At 38.6% G+C, this 27,053-nt stretch overlaps 1 protein-coding gene across 1 annotated transcript in view; it reads left to right on the top strand.

The window, feature by feature from the left end:
• Psd3 (pleckstrin and Sec7 domain containing 3) overlaps positions 1-27,053 on the top strand; it is a 352,155-nt gene that overhangs the window by 41,616 nt on the left and 283,486 nt on the right. Inside the window, exon 2 of the mRNA XM_045131244.1 lies at positions 17,237-17,369. Coding sequence (XP_044987179.1) covers positions 17,237-17,369 — 133 coding nt within the window. The remainder of the gene's footprint in view (positions 1-17,236; positions 17,370-27,053) is intronic.

The raw sequence follows: 27,053 nt of genomic DNA, 5'->3' as shown, positions 1-27,053 counted from the left end.
GTCTTAGTAATGCTTTTCTTAATATTTATATTTCATTTCCTTCCAATATGGTAACCAGACTCTTAGTAGTAATTAAAGTTGTTGCTGATGTTTTTCTTAAATGAATACCACTGTATGCTTCTGTGACATATATTCTATAATACATTACTAAAGTTGACTTGTATGAAGGCAATACACTTTTCAAATGTGGATAGAAATTATTAGATTAACTTCTGAGTAGATTATGTCTATTATACCTCAAGGATACATCACGGAAAAGACTCATCACCAGACAGGGCATTTGGGTTTGCTTTATACTGTCTGCATCCATTTCACCCCACATTTGAGTTCACCATGAACTTGTTGATCTCATGAACTTTGGCAGCAGTGCTTTCTGCTTAGGGAGCCTCCTGAGAAGCTTGGGAGCTGCTATGTTCTGGAGGAATGGGGACAAGAGAATGTTGGCAAAATGCCCAACTGCCCTTGGCCTACCTAAATTACTTCTGTCTTTCCTTTCTAAATTATCTGTCCTATCCATGCCATAATGTAATAGCTGAAAGAGTTCCAGAAAATATTGGCTTCTATCTGCCAGCATTCCAACACTCACCATGATTTGAGGGGTCAGAGATGGATGTCTAACACAGAATTAGCTCTTGGTGATTTGCCTAGGCTAGTATTACTTTTGTCTGCATTTCCTTGAGTTGGATTCATTTTTCACACTTTATATAGCCACCTTTCTTTCCTTTGTGGTTGTTTGCTCTTGATGTTAGGCATGCTGAGCTGATATATGCTCCAAGAAGTGGTATTCATCACTTACTGAATTTAAATGAGGCAGGTTTAATCTGGAGGATAGGAAGTAACCCTTGGCTGGCCCTATGTCATTTTTATGACAAGATCCTCAACTGGGCCTCTGGTTGCCATGAAACCATAAAACAGCACTCAGGAGCTTTGGGTTATGGTTTTAGCTGAAGGGGCTGGAAGAGATGAGGTAGGAAGTAGGAAAAAATAAGTAAATTCTTAATCCATTTGTTTGTATTTGCTAATTATTTCTTCTATTGTTAGTCATTTTAGACCAGAAAGGTAAGTATGTATGTATACACACACACATATATAATTTATTTCCAAAATAACATCAAGATTTTATATGATATTAACTAAAACAGAAAATATAAAAATGACAAAATGAAATAAATGCTCATTTAAGAAAGACTCGGTAATGTGGCATAGACTTTTCTTAGTTTTGGGGCCAGGAGTGTTGGTACATGCCTTTAATCCCAGTACTTGGAAGGCCAAGGTAGGATTGCCGTGAGTTCAAGGCCACCCTGAGGCTACTACTTAGTGCATTCCAGGCCAGCCTGGGATAGAGTGAGACTGTTCCTTGAAAAACCCCAAAATAACAAAAAACGGATTTTCTTAGTTTTTTATTTTTTTCTTTAAGTGATTGTCTCTCATCCATAAACCTCTCCCAAACTCCCTACTTTCATTGTATCAAAGTCCGAACTCTTTGGCATGCCATCTGAAACTCATTAGTGGTACCCACTTCTTTAGTATAATCATCTGTTTTTTTTTTTTTTTTTTCACTATTTGAAGTGTGTTCCATGGAGCAGCAACATCACTTTTGCTGGAAGTTTTGTTTTTAGTCCTCCCTCAGATCCCACCTCAGATCTTTTGAAATAATTTCACAAGGATTCTCAAGTATATCATATGCTCACTGAAGTTTGAGAAGCTCTAATCTAGTTGATTTTTCTCAACATCCTTCTCTATGACCAAACTAACCAAGCCATAGTTTTCTGATATTGTTTTATACTTCTCCAAGTGCCCTGCCTTTCCTTGAATCATATGTTTTCTCCAGAAATGGACTTCTGTGTTGACTGTCTTCCCTCATTCCTGTCAGGTGTCTAAAATGTGCCAACTACTGTGATTTGGCTAGAGAATTAAGCATGATTAAAGACAGTCTCTGCCCATTATTGGTCTCTCTGGAGGATAATTTGAATACAGTATTAAAAGTCTTACACATATGTTCTCTTTAATTCTGTCTATTGCAGAGAGATTTTCTTAAACTAATACTTAAACAGAATGTATAAGATTGGCCACTGTGACATTACTTGCATAGTAAAAATTTAATATATTTAAGTCAAGAAAGTAAGATATAAATGCATTTATGACATGAAAATATGTCAACAATAAAAGTTATGTCATTAATATTCATATAATTCCTGTGTTTCATGGGTACTTGAGTAAGAGAAATATAAAAATCAAGCAATTTAGAAATGCAAGAACAGCTGTAACAGCAGCAGCCAGTATCTGCTAAATATTTTTAATGTTCTAGGCTCAGTTCTAAGTATCTTGCATTTGTTATCATCCTTTATCCTTAAAAAAAAATCTCCAAATCCAGACTATTTTTATTTCTAGATGAGTAAATTTAAGCAAAGAGAGGTTAAGGAACTTTTATTAGATTGCATATCTTATGAATAGTAAAACTATGATCAAATAAAGACATTTAGGGTAGAGTGAAAGCATATAGCTTGGAGGTGGTTACTATCAGTGGAGGCTTCACAGAAAGTATTCTTGAAGAACGAAAAGTTTCTCACATGACTAAGACAGAGCGGAAGGAAATTCTAGAACAAGGAAGATTATATATAATTGTGTGAGAAGCAAGAAAAGAGCAGAGAGAATTTGGGATCTGAAAAAGGATGGAGAGACAGGTAGTATATAAGGATTCAGGGTGAGTATGGGATGGAAGTGGCTACATGCTGTGATAATGAGAGGAGCTCCTCATTCTGTAAGTAGGCCCAGTTGGACATTTTAATGTAAAAATGACTTCATTAAAAATGTTCATGTATGGGAAAAAACTGTGGAAAAAAAGATAAGTTAAAAATTCTGTCAGTGATTTGGGTGAGAAATGAGGGATCATGATCCATGGCAGTGGGGATAGATGGGGAAGGCTGCAATCATCACTGTGACAGCCTGAGTCTTAAGTTGTGCTGGAAACTGTGCTGGATAATTACTACAGAAAGCAAGGGCAGTTGTTCCTATACTGAGGGACTATACTAGAGCAATATCCGAGTGACAGAAAGGTAAGGTAGAAGATCAGTTGGGTATAGGAGAGAAGACAGTATCAGGGTAACTTCTAGACTGGCTTGTTTGCTGTGTCAGTATTTGTGCCATGCCACGCTGTAGGTAAAGAAAGTCCAGTAGCCTCCCCTTATCTGCAGTTTTACTTTCTACCGTTTCAGTCAACTACGGTCAACCACAGCCTGAAATAATTAAATGGAAAATTCCAGAAATAAAGTGTTCATAAGTTTAAAAATATATGCTGTTCTGAGTTGCCTGGTGAAATCTTATGTCATGCTCCTCCATCCTGTCTGGGATGCAAGAATATTCACAGTGGCTTCTGTGCCAGGGCATCTAGTCATACCCCCAAAGAAATGCACTGGGCTGGGCATCAAGATTGGTTTCTTCTCAGTTCAGCTTTGCCATCTAGGAATATATGGTATTGTGTGGTTGGGCTCTGACACTTACTATGAAATCCATGACCACACAATGGCTGCTGCTTCAGCCCAGGTTGCAGAATGAAAGCTGATGGGCAGCCTGCTTGCACCTAAAGCAAAGCCACAGTTGTCTGCAGCAGCCATGGTATCGGTGAGAAGCAAACCTTCCCTGAAAGCTACTAAGGTTGTTAACTGCTGCAGCTGCATCTAGTGATCAAGGCAGCTACATCTCTTCATTCTCTCAGTGTCTGCATGTTCCTTGAGGGTCTGTGTTACTTTTCTGTCATTTGTCCATCATAGCCTGATGTCATCTATAAAACTGACACAGTTCATTTCATTTGAGGCAAATTAGAAAGCTTTAATTAAAAGCAATATTTTCTCAATGTGTGATCCTTGAGCTATCTATATCAGAATCTTTATGGCACTTGGCAAAAATATAGATTATTGAATTGCACTGTAGGCCTGCTAAAACAGGGCAATAGGGATGAGGGCCAAAGCAGTTCTTTGAAGCACGTAAGTCTGAAGACTGCTGGACTCAAAACTTGACAAATACTTCATCAGAATTTTACTTTATTCCCTACAATTGAGATGAAACAATTTTTTTTTTTATTTTTCACTTTTTCCCAAACCACAAACCTTGGATGGATAGGTAGATGTGTACTTGTACCATTCTGCTTACTTCAGGACCATGAATTGATCATTTACTAGTGAAAAACTTCGAACCACATTTGTTTTAGGAATTTTATAAGATGGGTTGTATAAGAAAGAACCAGTGCTTCCACCAACATCCTTTCCCCATTCTGCTATCCTTCAAGGTTTTGTTCTTAGAAAAAGTACATTTTAATTACATAATTGTTACATGAGTATATTTTGTTAAATGTTTAACATATTACTGATAAATCAGATTATCCTTTAAATCTCCTTCTAAATCTTCTTCTCGTACTATCTGCTTTTGGAATTTTTTTTTCAGATTTTTTTTTCTGTACACACATGTGTACATGCACACACACAATGTATGTACGCAACATATGAAATCTTATGAGTTAGTAAATAACTACATGTAATAACTAAAATAGTCCATATGTCAGAGCCCCTGAGGCTCTCCAGAAAGAATTATAAGATATTTGTTTGCTTACCTATTTCTGTGGGTTGGGTGATGCACTTTCTCATGGCACCAGGGAACAACTTGACAGTCCCAAAGAGGTAATTGAACAAATGGGACCTAAAAGTCTAAAAGTCCTGAAAGAATTATACTAAAAAGTATTTTTTATTGTAAATTGACAAATTATAATTGAATATGTTCTGTTAATATTCTCTGTCTTATCTGAATGTTTTATAAAATGTTTTTACTGGTAAACTTATCTATCTATCTATCTATCTATCTATCTATCTATCTATCTATCTATCTAATCTATCTTAGCATAGACTATGTATATACATGTATAATATATAATATTTATCTTTCTGTGTCCTATTTAGTTAAAATAAATTTGATGGAAAATTTGGACAATTACTGTTACTGGCCTTAGAAGTGACTTCGAACTTTTTGCTGAGCAAATACTTTTCAGAGCCAGTATTTCTTTTGGAGTCCCTCTTGGCCTCCACTGTGTAGATGCTGTTTTATGTAATTTTGTACAATGTTAATGGGCATCTGTCAATAGCCTCGAGCTGGAAGGTAGGCCAATAGTATCATCTGCTCATGTCCTTCACACAGAACCAAATGCTTTCTTTCCATCAGTGCACATAAATCTTCTCATTTTCCTTGTGATTCCAAGTTATGGCCATTTGGCGGTGTTCACAAGAGACCCTGTGTTTTATGGCAACTCTGTTTTGGTGAAATTTAGGTGGGATAGATATTTTCTTATAGAAATCAATGTAATGTGTATGTGATTCTTCATATCTAGTGCACTACTTTTGCTTAACTGATGACATGCATTTTCTTAGTTTCTAAATTTTTACATTTGCCTGCCAGCTATTTTTTTTCTCCATGTGTGCAGATTGACTAAGTGGATAATACTGTGTAAGGAGAAAGGAATGTTGCAGTAGCTTACTTGACCACGTGCATAACTCCTAGGAAGAGAAAAAAAATATGGCTGGGTTCTTACTTCATTGAAGTCATTAGCATGTTTGATTTGCAAGCTGCAGTCCTCAGTATCAGTACTAATAGTTTGTTGATCACCTGGTCACCACACAGACCGAGGACACATAGATCAAGTGAATGAGGGTGAGATGGCACGTGCTTCTCATGATTCCCACCTTGAGTTCAAATTAGCACTTGTTTTTATCAAGTGTCAAGTGACACTTTCATTAAAAATTTATAATGGATTTGATGTAGTTTCAGTAGTTAGTAGAACCTTTGCTGTAATTGAGACCACTGTGATATTTTTGTGGAACAATTTTAGATTTTAATTTATGTTTTCTTTGTATGGTATCTGACAAAGTTTTAAAATTTTTATGAAGTTGCTGAGTTTATACAGATTCAGCAAAAAAAAAGTTCATTCATCCCTTTATTTATTTTATGACAGGGTCTGGTTATATTGCTCAGTCTGGCCTTGAGCATCCGTGCTCAGGTGTAGCTGGGATCGTGCTGCCGTGGTGTGCTACGTGCTGGCGGCAGGAACGCTTACAGAGCACCTGCGCTCAGGCCTGTGCTTCTGCTCTATGTGCGTGCTGCTGTTACCGCCTACTTCTGTTTAGGAAGAATACACAGAGGAGCTCTTTAAGTGCTGTTTACTCAGAGTCTGCTCTGTTCCTCACAGGGATCCTTTTTATTCTGCACTGACTTGGAAACGTCTCTGTTCATGTGACCGGCTTAGGTTCAGAAGTGCCATCTGCACGTGGTGTGTATGGCTGTAGAATTCTGACTGGCAACCTGGAGTCTGTGGCAAGTGAAACACATGTGTTGAGAGTCATAGCAATTTGTTTTCATTTAAAAAATGTGAATTTTTATTTCATCTGCTTCACTTATCAATTTTAAACATTAGAAATACTCAGATCCAGAGTCCCAGGAAAGAAAAAAAGCAAGAATAAATCAAAGGTCAGTTTTAGGCAGAAGGAAAAAGGAAAGGTGAAATTCAGACTTGAATTACTGGGCTTGCTCATTTGCTGACCAGGGACTCACCCATCTGTCATGATGAATGGTGAAGTGGTGGGAAAGGTGCAGGAAGGTATATTGCTGAAAAATAATTGCTTGTTGATTTTCTTTTAAATTCTTTCTTTGAAGCTTTAAAGCTCTTTAGTTAACTTACTATATTAGTGAAAGAACTACAAGGAAAATGTGATCCCAGTTTCTTTAATTTCTGACAGGAAGCTTTATTACAAATGAATGTTTAGTATCCTAGCTTCTTAGCTCTCAACATTCTAATCAAACTTAAGGGGAGGGGGACAGGTGACACCCATTTATAAAAGGTCTAATGTCTTGTGAGTTTAGAACAGTACCAAGGCTCAGCACAGACCCTTGAAGGAGAGCTATGACTGCTCCATTAAGTCAAAGACAACTAAAGCACGTTATCAGTGAATGACTTGGTCTGTGAAAGGCTTAATTTCATATTCTTTCTAGTGGTTTTTGATGCATATTGAGGGAAGGAAGCATGGTGATGTGATGGCTCGGTGGGGGAGCCCCTCTTTCCTACCCCCCAGTTAGTCTACCAGCTCCACCTTCTCCCTACCTTGTGGAGCAGCAGCATGCCCATTTGCCCTTGTCCCAGGGGACCTGTTTTCAGAAAATGGGCAGTGTGATTAGACAGCAGCTGGCAGGAAAATGAGAATGGACCTCTAGGGGCATTTAGAAAGGCTGTGGACTCAGCTCTTGTCTCTTCTGCTCACACAATTTAATGTAGGCTGTCAGTGGTGCAGAGCATGGCTAGGTGAAGACTAACTCTCGGTTTTTGCCTGTTGTCTCCCTAGCTTTGTGGTTCTTTACTTCCTTTGACTTTGACTTTGGAATTCTTTCTGACCTTCAGAAATCAAAAGATTTGGCCATTTAGTTACCCCATTTGTCTTTTAACTGTTTTCAGCATCTCTATGCTCTTGAGAGAATTTCTGTCCCAATTTTACTTGATGTTACTGACTTTTGGAATATCTGTGTGACCAGCCTGTTCATGGAACAGGGGCTGCGTGTAGAGTACTTAGGCCACCTGCTCTACCCGGCCATCAGTGATTTTCCCACTGTTTCCTGTGAGACACATGAGAAGCATATTTTAAGAGGAAATAAACATGTGAGAATATGAATCTCCGTCTTTGTATCTAGAAAAACTGAAAGATGAATGGCTTTGTTTTAGGTAATAGAAATTTCTTAATTATAATGTGAAGTTTTAATTATAGTGGAAGAACAAAGTATATGTGGATGAGCTGTGCTAACAAATAGCATCAAACAACATAGGGTAACAAGTACATTGCTAGTCTTGTGATCATTTCATTAACAAGTCATTGGTACTTGGAATCAGCAGAAGTATATTTCCAGAAAGTAAACATTAACTCACTGCTTTTTATGAGCTAGATATATAAGTACATGTAGATACAGAAGTGCAGACTTGTATGCATACTTCTGTTCCTGCCTTCAGTTTGGGTGACTGCTGTAACAAACTTAGTCTCAAAGAGCAGAAGTATATTTTCTTACAGTTTTGGAGATATTGTAGGGTCTCAGTGGGCCAGGAGGACCATGAAACCCCTGGGAACTCTAGAGGATCATGTGTTTTGCCATTTCCAGATTCAGTCCTCTGTTCTAGGTCTCTTTCTCCACTTCAAAATCAATGACATCAGCATCTTTCCTCTGAACTTGTTTTTGTTTATTTGAGGTATATCACACAACTTTCCAATGTTTCAGATTTCCCTTTCCTTCCTCATGAACCTATGATTGCAGTCAGGGCCCACTTGGATAATCCACAAGAGTCCTGCAATTTAAGTTAGCCGTAACTTTCCTGTATTTCAGGAGCTACCAAGTTTTCCCTGCCCATCTCCTTTCCTTGGCCTGAGGATGAGCTGAACTGGTTCTTAGCTTTTTTTCATATTTGTTTTGAGGGTTGGGGTGGATTTCTCTGTTGGTTACCCTTAGATCATTTGCTTAAAAGATGTTGTCACTTTTCTTCTACTTAATGACTTTGGACAGCAAGACAGTAAATGTAGCTGATTCAGTTCATTTTGCTATCTTATCCATAAGTAAGCAAGTGATCTCTCTCTTGTGTGCTCTCCTTTCTTTCACTCGTTTCCACAGCCCTCAGTTTTCATTGGAAACATGTGCTCCCAATAAGCCTGGCACAGAGCCTGAATGTACAAAGAGAGATGAACTATTATAGCTGAACAGGTAGAGTGAAATTACAGCAATGAAATCTTTCTGTCTGTCTCCCTGAGCTTTTGTTTCCAGCTACTGCATCACTGGTTCCAGTTGGAATGCAATGATTCACCACCTTTTCAACTTCCCATCTCTTCACACCCTCACTGCTCCCTGTGGATTACCCTTATCCTTCTCCTGGTTAAGAGGATATACTTAGAGCTTAAGATATCTATCACCCTAAACAACTTTTATTTTACCTGTGATTATTTTAGGTTTCCCCAATGTGTTAGTTTGCAAGGCTGCTAGAATAATGTACCATAGGCTGATTGTCACAAATACTGAAATCAATTTTCTCGTAGTTCTGGAGACCAGGAGTCTAGTTAGATTCTGGTGTATGTAGTTATTCTGATAAGGACATCTCTCCTTGGCCTCAGATGGCCACCTTCTCCCTGTGTCTTCAAGTGCTCTTTGTGTCGATTGATATTCTAATTTCTTCTTAGGAGGACCCTAGTCACACTGAGTTAGGGCCCTTTCTTTAAAAGACCTCCCCATCTTCAAATATAGTCATATATGAAGTATGGGGGTTAGAGCTGCAACATATGAATTAAGGACACAATTCAGCATTGACACCCCTCACTGCTGCCTTTTGTAGCAACCACCCCAAACTTCTGGTTCCTGCCTGCATTGGTTGGTGTGTGAAGTGCCCTGTTTCTATGCTCGTGACTGCTCTTGGGGAATGGAGGCAGATGGGGTGCAGCAGGATCAAATATGGAGTGCCAATGTTGAAATTAAATGTTCATTTGGAATGTGTTGTGAAATATTATTTTTATAGTCTTAGCTTTTAATCTCTTCTGGCTCATGGCACTTTATAATACTCAACTGACTGATTTAGAGGCTTTCAAATCCTCCAGTCATCATATTAAAGTTGAGATAATTTGGAAACAATAGAGCATGACGCCTGCCTCAAGCCCTGCTCTCAATTTCGGTCTGCTCTGCTCCCAACATTTCCTTGCCACATCACCAGAAATTACTTTTGCTTCTGAAATTTGCTTGCAGTTTTCTCCTTTGTCTTCTTGCTATTTTATGTGTACCTATACAACGGAGTCGTTTTGTTCCTAAATGTACTTACTTTCTTGTTTAAAACTGGTAATTATAATCAATGGTATGTTGCAGTTTGGACAATGTAAGTGGAAATTTTTGTAAATTTGCAAAGATGACAAATTAAAGGTTTTGTCCATTCTTTTAATTTTGGGCATGTATCTGTTTGCAGAAGTGGTGGTGCATGTTGCTGACCATGTCATTATAATTTTCTACAAGCAAGAGATTTGTGTGTTGTTCCTTCAGGAATCTTTATGCAGGTGGTTCAGAAGTGAAGAGTCACTGTGCTTCAGAGTTAAGAAGAGGCCTGGCACATCTATTCAAGTGCAGGCATAGTTTCTTTTCCTGAAATTCTTGGAATTATAAGTATTAAGTTTTTTTTAAATATGACAGTATTTGTCTATATATTATGAGATATTTATGTTTATATTCACCTAGTACATGTAGACTGAAGGTACTTTCATACAAAATTTTCACAGTGCCTGCCCTCTCTGTCACAATGAATATTTTGGTTGTGTTTTAGACAGTGTCTTACTCTGCAGACCAGGATGACCCTCCAGTCTCAGCTTCCTGCGTTCTGGGATAACAGGCATGTGTCACTGCCATGTTTAGCTTCTATAGTACTTTTTATTGTGCATGTGTAATTTTGAGTGTGTGTGTGTGTGTGTGTGTGTGTGAAAGAGGGAGAGAAAATCTACTGTCAAGGTGTGTGACACAGTTTCGAGAACCACTTGAAAATGTTGATTTTTTGCCTTCCACCTTGCTTTTAAGGCAGAGTGTCCCTTGTCACCGTTGCATTTGCCACAATAACTGGTCCATAAGCTTAGGGATTCTCCTGTTTCCATCTCTCTTCTTGTTGAAGGCATGCAGGAATTACAGGCGCTTACACTATGTATCCAGATTTTGATCAAAACTCAGGTTATTACAGGGAATCTGAAGTCCAAACATATGTGTAAGATTTAAGGGGTAATGGCAGAGATAGATTTTGGTGGAGGGCATTAACCTGAGATTTAAGTCCAGATTAGTCCATGTGCTAATGATGCTTACCTTGTTTTCTTTTGTTTTGGTGTTAACTATTGAACTCCGGCTGTCATTCATGGCCAAACATATATTGCTGCTATTGAGCAATATCACCAGGCTTTATTCTATGCTTCCTAATACAGTTTATATTCTTAAAATGACTGCAATAAAAAAAGAATATATTTTATTGAATTAATAATACAGAATGAAAAAAGTAGTGTTAATAACGTGGCATCTTTCATCAAGCTGAGTGTTTCAAAGACCTGCGGCAATGATGGTTGAAGAGTTGAAAGGGATGGAAAGAGGGATATTGGAAGTCACATCCTTAAGAATAACTGATGTAAGAATAATTAATTTTCCTTCATTTAGCAGGGTGGAGGCACTGATTCTTGATTTGGGTGAGATTGTTGTCTAGTAGAAACCCCACATTTGCCAGAATGTGATTTCCTTTGCTGGGTTAGATCCCTTTCATGCTTGCTACTTCCACATGGAGAAGACCTTCAGAAAATGTTTCTGTCATGTAAGATTCTCTGAGGGCTGAGAGCACTGCTTCACTGTCCAGACTTACATCCTGAGGGTCTAACCATTCAGAGTATGACATGTAGGAGAAGCAGTGTACATTTCCGGAATCTGAGCCTTTAGCTCCATCTTGGACCAGCTCAGATGACAGCAAATCAAGATTTCCTGCTTATTCTTCCATAAAATAAGCATAAGCATTATCTGGAGCATTGTTAGAAAATGAACATTACCAGGCCCTGCACTTGACAAGCTGAATCTGAAGCTCTGAGGTACACTTCAGAGCATGCGTTTTAATGCATGCCTTTAGTTTTGTCAACTCAGGCGAAGTTGCACAACCACCAAGATCAATGTGTATCAGTTTTGGTCATGATCAATATAGAGAGATATCTTTAAATTATGACCCAGTACAAACACACACACACACGCACACGCACACACACCAACACATGATTTAGAAGTTTTAGAAAATGGTGTTTCCCTTACTATATGCTGCTTATTCTGATAATTTCTGTTCTATTCCTTGATTCTGTTCTGTTCTAGTCTAGTCTAGTCTAGTCTATTCCATTCCTCCTGTTCTGTTCTGTTCTGTTCTTTTCTTTTCTTTTCTTTTCTTTTCTTTTCTTTTCTTTTCTTTTCTTTTCTTTTCTTTTCTGTTCTGTTCTTTTCTTTTCTGTTCTCTTCTGTTCTGCTCTATTCTATTCTATTCTATTCTATTCTATTCTATTCTATTCTATTCTATTCTATTCTATTCTATTTATTCTATTCTTATTCCATCCCCTCCCAATTTTCTCTCTCTCACTTGCATTCTCTCTCTCTCTCTCTCTCTCTTTCTCCCTATGTGTGTGTTATGTGTGTGTGTGTGTGTGTGTGTGTGTGTGTGTGTGTGTGTAAAAGTCTATTCATATACAAATGTAGTCTTGATTAACCAAATTGATGCTACATAGTTTGGGAACAGTACCCTAAAGCAGAGCCTATAGTCCTTTTGTACTATGGCTTCTTTTAGCAGTTTTTTAGATTGTTGGATCTATTCAGAGGAGTGCTTTTTAAATGCATGAAAATTACATGCATGTGCGTGCACGCACGCACACACACACATATATGAAAGAGAGTGTGTGTTTGTGTTACAGAGGAAACTATTCGTCTTTCAGTGGGGAATTGATTTCAGGGTCCCTGAAGATATATACATAAATTTATAAATAAAATAGTTATTAACAAGTATCACAAATGAAACGTTTTCATAATTACTCTATTCTTGGTCTTCTGTACCTGAAGGTTCTGAGTCCACAGGTGCAATCAACTATGGTTCAAAAATATTGAACAATTCTTCTGTATGCTTTAAGATTTTTATACTTAAAATGTCAACTTAATGCAAATAGTTGCTATACTTGTGTGTGTGTAGAGTATATGTGTGGTGGTGTTTGTATATGGTGTGTGGTCTCTGCATGTGTGTATGCAGAAGCACATGCACATGCCCCATGTGTGTGCATGTGGAGGCCAGAGGAGAATGTCAGGTGTGTCTCTTACTGCATATCCACATATTGCTTTAGATAGGGTCTCTCTCTCTCTCAACCCAGAGCTGTTGTCCAACAGGAAGCCTCAGAGATTCTGCAATTCCCCAGTCTCTGCCTCCTTCATGTCCCTTCCTGCTCTCTTTGCATAAGTTGGGGTTATAGATGTGTTAGAACATGCCCGTCTTTTATGTGAGTTCTGGGGAGTTGAGCTTGGCAGTATGGCCTGAAAGGCTCTCATACTTAAGCTGCAAGTGCTCTAACTGCTAAGCCCTCTTCCCAGCCCAGATTGGCTATACTCTTAGGGCTATAATAATAACAAAATATACACAGATGTAATTTTATTACTTTTTACAATATTTTTGAAACATAGCTGATTGCACCTGTGGACTCAGAACCTGTAGGTACAAAAGACCACAAATATAGTAACTATGAAAACATTTCATTTGTGATACTTATTAATATAACTATTTTATAATAATTTATTGATAGTTGTTACTACTTTGTTGATAGTAACTAGTGTCATTTTAAAGTGGGGATGACTATGATATCTGCTACAATGCTACCTGATTTAAAAATGTTGGTGATAAAGTTACAATTGTGTCTAATACTGTGGTTTTTTATACTATTAATATGTTTAGTTTGTGTGTATCTTTGTATATGGCCATGTGTGGGAGTACTGGTAAATGTATGCCAGTGCATGCCTGGGGAGGTCTGAAGACAATTTCAAATAATTGTCCTTGTCTTCCACTGGGTTTGAAACAGGATCTCTCTTCTTGTTCAGTGTTGCATTTGCCCGGCTGCGTGGCCCACAAATGTCTGGTCTCTGCTACTGTCTCACTCTCCTCCTTGCCATAGGTGTAGGCATTCTGGGATTACTGATGTTTGACACAGAATTTCGATTTCTTTTTTTAAAGGGCAGAGGGGTTCATTTCAGGTTACAGTTTGTCATGTGGGAAAGGCATGACAGCAGGAGTGTCAGGTTATGTTCAGTCCACAGAGGTGGGAAACGCGCACTGGTGCTCATCCAGCTCTCTCCTTTTCATGTCTAGGACCTCTGCTCATGGCATGGCAGCATTTGGACGTTCACTTTCGTGTTCTGGTGACCTGACTTGTGTACTCAGGCTTGTGTACCAGGGCTTCATCCGTGCAGTCATGTTGGCTAGCCTAATGTTCTTTTTTTTTTTTGAGGTAGGATCTTGCTCTGGCCCAGGCTGACCTGGAATTCACTATGTAGTCTCAGTTGGTGTTGAACTCATGGTGATCCTCCTACCTCTGCCTCCCGAGTGCTGGGATTAAGGGTGTATGCCACTGTGTTTAGCTCTGTTCAGTTTTTTTTAAGAAATACTAATTTTAATATTACTTGAGATTAAGGGTGTATTTTTCCCCTTAGTTTGGACTTCCAGAGTTCTATTGATAAACTCTCCATGGACCAGAAGTTAAAGTTGTTGCTCAAGTGGAACCTTCCTTTAAAGAACAATTCTCAATCTTTGAGACTAACCCAAAAAGTATCTTCCTAAAATTTCTAGAAGCTTTTGTTTGAAGATGGCACCCTTTATATTTCCTAGCACCTTAGTAATGGGTCTCCTTTTTTTTTAAAAAAAAAAAGTTCTGTTCTGGCATTTTAGTGAGGCCTTGCAAGGTTAATTGGTCACCCAAGTCCAGTCTATTGGTAATGTTCCTTCTTCCCCAATTTTAACCCATACAGCAGATGCTGAAGCCTGGTCCTGGGAGTCATTCTCTGAGTTATGAGTTCTGTAACTGGACTATATGGATCCAAATCTGGGCCCACAGTTTAGGGTCCATATAACTTTGGACAAATTATATACGTGCTTAATAAATTCCTTTCTCCCCCTGTGAGATGGGGCAATAAGTGCTCATCTCAAAGGATTGTTCTGAGCGTTAAATGACATTCATGTGTTGCGCTATGTGGGCGTCTGGCCGGGAAGATATGTTATATATCATCCATTAAAATTACGTTTGAGGGGTCGGAGAAACAGCTCAACAGTAGGGCGCTTTCCTGCAAAGCCTAATGACTTGGGTTAGATTCCTTAGTATCTGTGTAAGCCCATGTACACAGTGGTACATGCATCTGGTGTTCCTTTGTAGGGGTTAAAGGCCTTGCTATGCCTGTATGCTCATTCTCTCTCTCTGTCTCGCACTCTACTTGCAAGTAAATAAATAAAATATTTTTAACTCCTTGATTTCTTTTTTCCCCCTCATTCCTTGAATCTGGCTGATTAGAAAATCATTTAGAATTTCCTCCCAAAAAATTGTTTTAAGTTTTGACACTCTGGCCTATTACCATCAACTTATTATGAGCTATACTCCCTCTGTTGGATTAACTCCTTTTTCCAGTTCATTTTATGTATGACAGCCCTGTGATCTTGCAAAACTTGAAACAATAATCTTTAAAAATATAAACCACTTACCTGTCAGTGGCTTTCTGTCAACGCTTGGTTAAAATGTTCTTTCCTCTTCCATAGTTGCACACCCTGAGTGTGTAGGCCGCCTCTGTGAGCAGTGCTGCTCTCCCTGACAGTCTCTCAACCATCCCTGTCACCTCCTCTTCTGTTCACACTGATGTGCTCTCATTATTGGTGTAGGCTAGTAGATTGCTTCATGCAAATTGCCTTCTTTCCACCTAGTGGGGCATTGCTGTCCTTCCCCAGCCTCTCATCTTCATTTTTCCAGATAATACATCCTCAGAAAGAGCCTTCCATGAACATCTCAAATTAGGGCACCTTCTATGGGAGCCCCTTGGCAAGTTCCTTTTTTACCAGCCTGAAACACTCCAAAAACATCCAGTATTTCCTCTCTTTTGGGGAAAAAAGGTAATTATCCTGGAATCATCAAGCACATTATTTTAGGAAGAATGTACAGCATTTCCAGAAAGATATATTTTGTGCTTTTTGAACATTAATGAGTTCAGAGCTATTTTAAGAAGTTACTACCTCAAAGGTTTGCAAAAAGTATGCAAACATAGCTTGTTGATAGTGCTGCTTAGGACCAAAGGGTTGTGGAACTGTTTAAGAACTTGCCTGTAATGAGATGATGGACTTGTAATTGGTCCTTCTACTATTGTCAGTCATTTCTGCACCAAAGGCTGCAATAGAAGTCTTAATAGTTTGTTCTTTGAAGTACTTATTTGGTGGTTCTTAGAACCCTTGATGCTACTGTCCCCAGAGGAAATGGTCAGTTGCTGGTCAGACATGAGAACAGATATCTCATAATCAGGGTAGAAACCACCATGGTTAATGTCCAGATCCTGTTAAAATTTCAGTTCATGGTAGAGGTAGGAGTATGATTCCCTGGTGGGTCTAGGTCAAATTCTCTCTTGTTACTTCTTTTTAATTAGTCCTAGTTCAGGGAAGGGAACCATTATTGAGTTTTGGCAGTTTCCTAAAGCAGTGAGGAACGAGATCTTAGGAATTCAAAATCCTGATATGAACACTTGTAGTTTTCCCTTCAAATAGGAGCCTTTCAGGAATCAGAGGATACAGATGCTCAAATCTGAGACAGTCAGTATAAATGGGATACCTGGTAGTTTATGCCCTATTTTGCTGAATGGCATTTCTTATGTACAAATTTGATTACTTTTGGAGAAAGACTACTTTCTTGTTGGTGTTCCTCAACAGAACACAGGCAGAAATATTTTTGACTCGGTAATGGTAATTATATAGAAGATGATATGTTTATAAGAAAAATACAGTTTTCTAGTTACTGAATTGTAACATGTATTTAAAATTTATTTACCATAGATGTGCCCCACCAAGTGCTTCATCATTGAGGCAAACTGTGTATGTGTGTATCTCCATGTAGACTTCATGTTCTGGCATCATTTTTTCTGTACTTATATAGACATAATTTTGTGCCATTTTCCTGTCTTATTTTGAATGATTAAATAGTCTTTCTAGCATCAAGTCATGATTGCTTACTCATTTCCTCGCTGTATAGTTTTATTTGTAATTATTTATTTCACTTTGTGTGTGTGGGGGTCTGTGTAGATGTGAACATGGGCACAGAGGGGCCAGAGGAGGACGTGTCATATCACTCGTTTTCTTATCACTCATTGCCTCATTGCCTCGAAATAGGGTCTCTCTCTCTGAATCTTTGGTTCACACCATTTGCTTTGACTGGATGATTAGTTAAGCCACAATAGTATTTCTGCCTCTGCCTCCTAGTGCTGGGATTATAGGCTTGTGGGCTATCTTCAGCCTTTTAAGTGGGTGTTGGGAATTGAATTTTTGTCTTCCTGATTGTGCAACAAGTGCTTTGACCCACTGGGCCATCATTCTAGCTGCATATGATTATTGTTATGATGCATTTGTTTTGTTCTTATTTTGCAGGCAGAGACATTTGTTTGGGTTAACAATGCATCTGCACATTCCCAGAGTGTTGCCAAGGCAAAGTACGAGTTCCTATTTGGCAAACCGGAAGAGAAAACTCCAGATTCTGGTGTTTCCCAACATCCTCCTGCAGGTAAAAGAGATGTAGCACTATGGTCTCTTAGTCTTCGTCCCCTGTTTGCGTTACTTCCTTCTCTGCAACCTGTGTGCGCTAAGTGTTCATTAGCGCAGTCTTGTGTGGACGTTAACTAATAGCTTGTTCTTGGTAATTTCAAGACATGCCCTTTGAAGGAATTTTAGCTTCTGACACTTAAAAATGTCAGGAATTAACTATAGCTCATTAGATTTTTTTCTGCATTTACTATTGTGTATATGTGCACTTTACTTTTGGTATTTAACTAAATCCTGATCTAACCCTGATTTTTTTTTGGGGGGGGTTATGAGGAATCTTAATATAATATGGTTGCTGATTGATTGAAAAAAATTATGACTCTATACTTTAGATTTGTATGTTAGTTGGGATCATATAATAACTTCCTAAAATTTGAAGACACCCAGAAGGTATGCATAATCATACAATTTTTGTTGAATTAAAAATATTTATTCATGGGGCTGGAAACATGGCTTAGCACTTAAGGTGCTTGCCTACAGTTCCTAATGACTGACTCAGGTTTGGTTTCCCAGGACCCACATAAAGACAGATACAATAACTGGTGCATGTATCTGGAGTTCGCTTGTAGTGGTTAGAGGCCCTGGTGTAACTATTCTTTTTCTCTCTCTGTCCTTCTTGCAAATAAATAAAACGTTACACACACACACCTATTCATATTTTAACATATTGAAATTTTTACATACATAAAAAATTATTTTAAAAATAATCTGACTTGTCATAGTTTCTCAACTTATAATCAATACAAGATTGTTTGAACCTCTTGGTTAGCCTTACTTTTAAAGGTCACATTGTGTTTTTATGCTATTTGATAAAACATAATTTTAGGCATATAGATGATATAAATTGCTTGTCTATTTCTTGTAACTTATTTATGAGTTTGACTCTTCCTTACTCATAGGTTTTGAGTAGTTTCTATTGCATTACCAGCCTAAATATACTAAGGCATCCCAAAATGAAAACTTTAACTTTGAGTAATTTGTTTTGATAAAAATGGCTGGTGCTATTATTTCTGGTGTGGTGGTGTTCTCATCTGTAAAGTAAATGTTCATTTACAATTACACAGTTAACAAGTGGGAACTATGTGCTAGGCACTGACTCCTCACCTCATACCCAAGGACAGTCACTTTTCACTGGACTTCACATAAGAAGGTAGAAGTTTGTGATCTTAAAGATGACGAATGTCTGAGAGAGGGCATTTCACATGGGCAGAGTGGCATGCACAAGGATGCAGTAAAACTAAAACTAAAACTAAAACTAAAACAAAACAAAACAAAACAAAACAAAAAAAAACATTTGAGCAGCTGAAGGGAGACTGGTGTGTTTATGTGCATCATTATCCCCAGGAGACAAGTTCAGAAGAATTACTGCTTTGAAAGGAGCCCTGTCACAATGGTCTTCTCAGCTGCTGGCTTGGGTTTCATCTAGGGAGGTAGAAAGGAAATGACTGGAAGAGTGTGTGAAATAGATAAATCAAGAGGGATTCGTGTGGAAACTGGAACAGGGACAGCTAACGCTATTGCTTACTGCAAGAGTAGTGTCAACATGCAAGTTCATGCTTACTTCTAGAAAGTGCTCACGTCTTTACAAATAAATGATGATAACTTCTGTCATTTCAAAAGGTGTCTTGTGTTCTTTTGTATGGAGCATATGTCTGTCATCAAAACACTTTTCCAACTCAGGTGACCACAGGCCGAAAAAAAAAAAAAAGGAGAATAGGACAGTGTGACTGATCAACATACCTTTTCCTAACATAGGTTTTTTTTTTTTTTTAAAAAAATTTATTATTATGAACTTTTCAATATGAGCATATTGCTAACAACCTAATGGGAATATGACCAATATGCCATATGCAGTTCCACCCAGGGACCTCCTCACTGGTGGTGTTGGTATTAACATGAAAGCACAAGTCAGTTTCAGTGGGGGAATAGGGAATTCTGGGGATACACTTTCCCACCCTGTGGCTCTTAGAATCTTTCTGCGCCTTCTTCCACAATGTTCTCTGAGCCTTGAGAGGCATGTTATAAGTCTCCGTCACTGTCGAGTACACTCTGTCCTCTGAATTTCTGCTCTGATTAGTTTTGAGCCGCTTCAGTATGCCACCATTTTCCTGTAGGAGGAGGTCAGGCTAACCGTGAGAGCAGCAGTCTGTTTAAATGGCCACTTCCTCCCTCTGTGCTGTCGCCTGGGCTGGGCAGATTTGACAGTGATGACTTGTCTCATGCTAGGCAGTTGGCTATCTTTTCTTGTCTTATTGATGGATCTTGATTCTCCCCAGCATTCACTGCTATCTGGGCCCTGGTCACCTAGGGCTACCCACTTTTCCAGATGGGAGTGAGATTAGCTTTGGAATTCTTTCCAATGGTAGCAGCAAGTCTGGGGGTGTTAGCATAGGTTTTTTTTTTTTAATGGGACAAATAACAACTGGAAGCTGTTATGAGTCTATTCACATTTTCTGCAGGCTTTTAGTCAGCTACAATCCTTATGTTCTTTCTTGACAGTGATTTCAACAGCTTTAGTGCTCCAGAAACAGGGCTGGAGGGATGGCTTAGCAATTAAGGCACATGCCTGTGAAGCCTAAGGACCTAGGTTTGATTCTCCAGGTCTCACATAAGCCAGATGCACATGGTGGCACAAGCATCCAAAGTTTTCAATGGCTAGAGGCCCTGGTGCACCAATTCTTACTCATTCTCTCTCTCTCTCTCTCTCTGTCTCTAATAAATAGAAATAAATCTCAAAGTGCTCCAGAAATAGCCTGCTGAGGAAATAGAAATGCTGATAGTCATTTTCAAATGCAACCCCAAGGATGTTGTGCAGGCTGCAGCTAAGATTTGAAAGCCTTGTAATGGCCTGGTTAGGTCAGGGCCAGGGGAGGTTAGTTGGTTTTATTCCCAGGGACATTCAAGGCAATGACTGCCCCGCTGGGCTTGCAGGGAGTTCTGTATAAGTTTTGGGTGAGAGGCTGTAGGGAAAACAGTTCAGGATTATTCACAAGCTGTTTCCCAGTCCAGGGCTTTTGAATCCGTTACAAGAGCTTAGTGTATGTCAAGGCACAAGAGAATATGTGATGAGACACAATGGAAAGACAAGAATAGTTAAGGGGATATGGAAACATAAAGAAGCCTCTCACTCTGGAATTTGATGGGGAGTCAGAAACCTTAAAAATATGATAAAGCAAATTATCTACAGAGACAATATTTTCCTTTGCAAGAGATATCTCCAACATCTTAACACTTGTTAAAAATAACAAATGAACTATGCTTACTTAGAGCCAGAATATTTATCAACTTGAGTTGTACCAGATTAACATTCCTCTTTAATCCGTAAATCTAACAATAGACCTTATAATTTTCATTTATATAAGGAAATTCTTTAAGATACATAACCCAGATATTATTTTTACTTAATTTTAAAATATTGCTTAATTTTTTGAACCTTGATTTGTCTTCATACCTTGTTGGGATTTTATTAGTTTATTTTAAATAATTTTATTCATTTAATTGCAAGCTGAGAGAGACAAAGAGGAGAGAAGAGAGAGAGAGAGAGAGAGAGAAAGAGAGAGAGAGAGAGAGAGAGAGAGAATATGAATGGGCATGGGCATGGGCATGGGCATGCAAGGGCCTCCAGCCATTGCAAAACACCTCCAGATGCATGTGCCACTTTGTACATCTGGCTTTAGATTGGTACTGGGGCAGGGGAGTCAAACCCACATTGTTAGGCTTTGCAGCAAGCACCTTAACTACTAAGCTATCTCCCTAGCCCTGTTTATTTATTCTAGAGGGGGGAGCGCGTGAACGCACAAAAGGGCCTGCAACCAGTGCTAACGAACTCCAGGCATGTGTGCACCCTTGTGCACTTGTGTGACATTGTGCTCTTTTGTATCACTGTGTGTCTATCTGTGTGGGACCTGGAGATTCTAACATGAGTTCTTAGTTTTCACAGGCAAGCACTTTAACCACTAAGCCACCTCTTCTGCCCAGTTAATTTATTTTTGAGAGACAGGTGGACAGAATTGACATGCCAGGGCATCTGGCCACTGCAGACGATCTCCAGATGCATGCCTCACTGCATGGGTACTGAGGAATCAAACCCAGGTCCTTAGGCATTGCAGGCAAGCACCTTAACTGCTGTGCCATCTCTCCAATGCAAAATCGTGTAATATGTAACTTTAAAAAATATAGAATCATATGTGTGTCTATGTGTATATAGCCATTTTAATGACACTTAAGTATCTCTCTTGGACTGAATGTCTGCAGTTAAATCTAAAACATATGCGTTCTCTACTTAAACCCAGTAACTTTTCTTCCTTCCAACTAATCCTAAAAATTATTTTCTGTGGTGTAGTTAAGAATCTGGCTGTACCTTTAAGGAGGTCCCCATGGAGATAACTCCTGTCTACTGGTGGTAGTGTTGGATAGCATCTCCCACTGACATGATCAGTGGGAAGAGTCCCTTAGCTGGAAATGAAGACTTGCATTTTCATAATTTGTGTATCAGTGTAATGAAGAGGAAAGCCATAGACATGTTTCTCGAGTTTGTGTTCCTTGTTACTTTATGGCAGGTGGTCCAGGCTTTAGGAGCTGTTCAGCAGCTAGAGTTGGCAATTGTTGAGAGGCCCTGGGCTATAGGTGTGACAGCAGTTACAATATGACTTTAGTGAGGAGACAATGAGTCACTAGAGGTAGGTGATTAAACTGGGGCTGGTCAAGCCAACATTCATTTGAGATTGGGTGACAGTGCCACCACTAGACATCCTACTCCATACCATTCCTCTCTGATTTTCTGTGCTTATATAACTGGCATAATTTTTCCAAGTAGTCAGATAAGAGTATACTTTAGCATGAAGTTTTTAAAGAATCCCTAAGGTAGCATCTAAGGGCCCAAGTTGTTGTCTGTCTTTCCCCACCTCATTTAATATAATATTTTCCTTCCATTTCATTCATTTTTCCCTGCAGATTTCATTTCTCTATATACATGCTAAATTTTATTTGGGGAGTAGAGATTGAAATCCTAACAAAACATCACTGTACATCCATTAGGATGGCTAAATTTAATTTTGCATTAGTCCTGGTGGTGTTGGGAAGAAAGTAGAGACAATAAAATTCTTACACAGTAGTGGTAGGAGTGTAAATGTTTGACTAACAGTTATGTTAAGTATATACCTTGTATACCATGCCACCATTTTATTCCTCAATATTTACCCAAGAGAAATGAAAACTTATCTCATGCAAAGACTTGGATATGAATGTTCCTAGCCTGCTCTTATGGCTCTTCCTTTGGAAAAGCAAGCAGAATAGGTTTCTGAGGTTATACTTTCTTCATCAAAAGAGTAGATGATTAAATGAGGACATGAATAGCACAGGGGGTATAGACTTTGTGTGATACATTTCAACACTTATATTTTCTTTTTTAACTTTAATTGTTTTATTTTGTTAAACTAGAGTCTCACTGTAATTGGAATCTTTTCTGCAGTCCAGACTGACCTTGAACTCACAGTGATTCTCTTACCTTAGTCTCTCAAGTACTGGGATTGGCATTTAGAATGAAGTATATATTGGATTCATTTCTCAGAGAAAGACGACTTTGAGATCTGGTCTTGTAACCAACAAAACTGAGTGTTTGTGAGGAAAGAAACGAGAATGCACTCCACAAGTCCTTGGCTCCTAATCATGTTTGATGTTTTTATTGCTGTTAATAGTTCATCATTGTTAAAAGTTTTTTTGATGAGGATTATGTTAATGCAATATGAACAATATGAATGAAAATTTAAACAGTAGAAGCAAAGAATAAGGAAAGGAGAATATAAAATGCAGTTATACATGCTGAAGACAGTATCAGTTCAAGACCAATGTTTTATAAGTCCTTGGAATTTACATATATGTGTATATATATGATATTATAATTTAAATATATTATAGATATACTTACAAGCAAAGAAATTTTAGAAACATATCTTGAGTATGTTGATAAAATATGAGGATCTTTTTCCTATTGAGCCTAATTAAATGATTGAATGTTATTTTTATGTTTTAAGTCCACTATCTTGTCCCTCTTGTTTTTCACATTTATTATTTTTGGGAAGTGTACCCAAACTAACAGTTCTCTTACACAGTTGAGTTAATAGTATAACCAAGTATAAAAGGTTTTTTTTTTTTAAATTTTATTTATTTGAGAGCGACAGACACAGAGAGAAAGACAGATAGAGGAAGAGAGAGAGAATGGGCGCGCCAGGGCTTCCAGCCTCTGCAAACGAACTCCAGACGCATGCGCCCCTTGTGCATCTGGGTAACGTGGGACCTGGGGAACCGAGCCTCGAACCGGGGTCGTTAGGCTTCACAGGCAAGCCCTTAACTGCTAAGCTATCTCTCCAGCCCATAAAAGGTTTTTAACATAAACTAGTTTCCAATAAACTCCCTTTAAAACGTGAATGTTGAGTATCTTTAGAGACTTTTTGCAACATGGTATATTGAGCTGATAGGAGCAGGAGAAAACAGCAACAGACCCCAAGTAATGTAGATAGGAGAACTTGAAAGAAAGGAGGTTTCTGATTCTATACAAAAAAACCTCAAACTCGGAGAGTAAAGCAAAAATACACTCATGAGTGGATCACAGGGAAGACGTTTTGCACCAACGAGAATAATTCAGGTGGTCACCAGCCTCACAAAACAGAAATCTGGCATGGAGTTTATATAATATTGGGCACTTTTTAAAAAGTTGTAGCTAGAAAAATTTTACATGGTTTAAAAACTTTCAGGTTTTGGGCAGGGTTCCTAAGTGTGCTGTCATGCAATGTCTAGACATGGATAAGAAACTTTTTGAAGCTTTACAAACCGTGGCTGGATTAAATACGAAGCTGCCATAGAGGACACTTTCACAGTTAAGGACATGTTAATAAGTAAAATATCCCAAAATGACGAGCTCACAATAAGTCCTGCCAGCTGCATAATGGAGAGAGCTTCCTCAGGAGGGAGAGTCAGCAGACACAACAGAGAAATCAGTGCCCAAAGAACCAGAGACCACTGAAGACTCTGGACCGAAAATGGTCTTATGTAAGGATAAAATTGGGAAAAGAAACCAATATGATAAAACAGGAGAGTATGAAGAAGGGATATGCATACTTAAGAAAGAGCCAGTATCACTTGTAGAAAATATAAAACACAGTTAGTGAAGTAGAAAGATGTCATTAGACATGTTACGTCTCCACATTGCTGGGTTTGTATTTGTTTTTTGAAGTAGAGATTGATGAACTCCTCTTTTGATCCCCCTTTTCCTCTTTCTTATCAGATGCTTTCTGTAGGCAAGTTAAAAGGAAGAAACAAAAGAAAACCTTGAATTCCAAGTACTATGGTTTCATTTTGGTAGTTGACTTCTGGGGTCTTTTCTGTTTTCCCATTAAAAGGGCACGCCTATTTCTCCAGTGCTTACTAATGGGGGACTGTTGCCTACTTAGCGCCAGGCATTATTTTAGGCCATAGTAATAACTTTGTTCTCTATTTTGTATTTATTTATTTGTTGCATTATTTATTTGGATTTTTTTAAGATAGGGTTGTGTTGTGTACCCAGGCTCACTGCTAACTCACAGTCCTCTTGTTGCCCCCTCCTAAGTATTGGGATAATGGACATGCCCCACCCAGCCCAGCAGGGTTGTTTTCAGATTTAAGTAAGATGAAAATTCCAATTTAGCAAATTACTTAACATAAAGATTTTTCTGTTTTTCTCTACAATCTGTGGATGGTATAGCTTACACTCTCTTTATTTAGCATTGCTTATCTTAAACCCTGTACTAAATATAATAGAAAAAAATGGGTTGATTAGCTTTTATTTCTCAAGATGTAGACATTTTCATTTTGTTGTATGAGTATATGTGTGTAGTGTATTTGTGTGTGTGTTTACACATATATGTGTATGCATGTGGATGCCAGAACTTGATGTCTTCCTCAGCTACCCTCTAACTTACTTTTATAGACAGGATCTCTCACAGAATCTAGAATTCACCCATTTGGTTAAACTAGATAGCCGGCAATCACTAGTGCCTCCATCCCCCAAGCTCTGGGGCAACAGACCCACACTCTTCTACCCAGCTTTTATGTGGGTACTTGGGATCTAAACTCAGTTCCTCATGCTTACATAACACTTTCCTTTCTGAGCCATCTCCCAGCCCCTAATTTTACTTCAAAATAAATGCTATTTAAAACTGTAAATTTTAGTTATTACCAAAATAATATGTGCGTACAGTCTGAGAAACGCAACCTTTACTGAAGACGGATGGCCCTCTCTTGCCCCTCCCCATCGCATTTCCTAGGGCTCCACTATTAACAGTTTTTTCTCTAAACCGTTTTCTCTTCACATACTCACAAACGCTGACTCTTAACTCCTAATCAAGACGCCATGCCACCAGTTCTACTTAAGTTCTGTCTGTTTCTAGTTACAGTGAGTTATGACTGTTGCTATTTCCTCATTTTTTACATTTTCTTTATTTTGTTTTTGTAAGTTTTCTGATAATTGCCTCATAGATAATATGCTAAATAATTCTTCTAAAATACTTTTATTTACTTGTAATCAGAGTTGGGGGGTTATGCAATCAGGGCCTTCCAGCATTGAAACCAACCTCCAGATGTGTCACTCTGTGCTTTATGTGGGCCCTGTGGAATTGAACCTGGGCCATCAGGCCTTACCAGCAAGTACCCTTAACCTCAGAGATATCTCCCTAGCCCTATTAATTTTTTAAAATAAATAAATGAAGAATGTGGCTCACTCCTTTCATCCAAATAGTTGTGCTTTTCTTTCATTGTAGTTTGCTTGTTGCTTGGTTACATTTTGGTTTTAAATATTAGTACATGAATCTCCATTTCTTTGGCTGGTTCTATTCTAAGCAGTCATCTAATGGAAGATGAGGATGAATGGTCTCTGTACTTACCTTTGCTTTTCCACGAGCTGCTTATGACTCTTGTGTTCTGTCTCATAACCATAACACACTCTCTTATACTTTTACTACAACAAGAGACATAGAGCCTGTGTGCACAGCCTCTACTGCTCATGGACACGACTCGTTATAACAAAGGAGGAAGGAGCTGGGAAGGGGCCCAGAAAACTGTTAGACTCTACTGATAGACTGTTATAGTTTACTACGTTATTTGTAAGATGAATCCATTTCTTCTTCTCATATACTTCTCATCTTAACCTTCTGACAGTTTCATTTAATTTGTGCCAACAATTTTCTAGGCCTTTACACAGCTTGCTCTCTCAGACGTAAGCAGGGTTCTTTCTTGCACTCCTTGTTAGACGCAGTGTTTCTTGGTTGGATTGTACACCTCATTCTTGGATTCCTCTTTTGGCTTAAGTACCTCTTTGGTAATCTTTATAAGGTCTGAAATTGGTAAAATTCCTAAAGCTTTACATGTTTGAAAATTTTGTTCCTGTGCTACATTTTCCTGATCCCTTTGCTCCTCTGCAGGCCTGGCTTTACTGCCTATTGGCATCCCTGGGTACTGATGCCACTCTGATATCTAGTCTTTCTCTCTGAACGCTGTCCAGACATTCTTCATGTTGCCCTCCTGTGTGTCCAGAGGGTGAGTCTTGTTCCTAAGGGACTCTTGTGGAGCCCTGTCTTCTCTCAGTGTTTGAAATACTTGTTCTATCTACCATCAC

This window comes from Jaculus jaculus, chromosome 12 (genome assembly GCF_020740685.1).
Source record: "Jaculus jaculus isolate mJacJac1 chromosome 12, mJacJac1.mat.Y.cur, whole genome shotgun sequence".
In the NCBI taxonomy this organism is placed as follows: Eukaryota; Metazoa; Chordata; class Mammalia; order Rodentia; family Dipodidae; genus Jaculus; species Jaculus jaculus.
The sequence above is the reverse complement of the archived record's forward strand: the minus strand, read 5'-3'. Positions and strand labels throughout refer to the sequence as shown.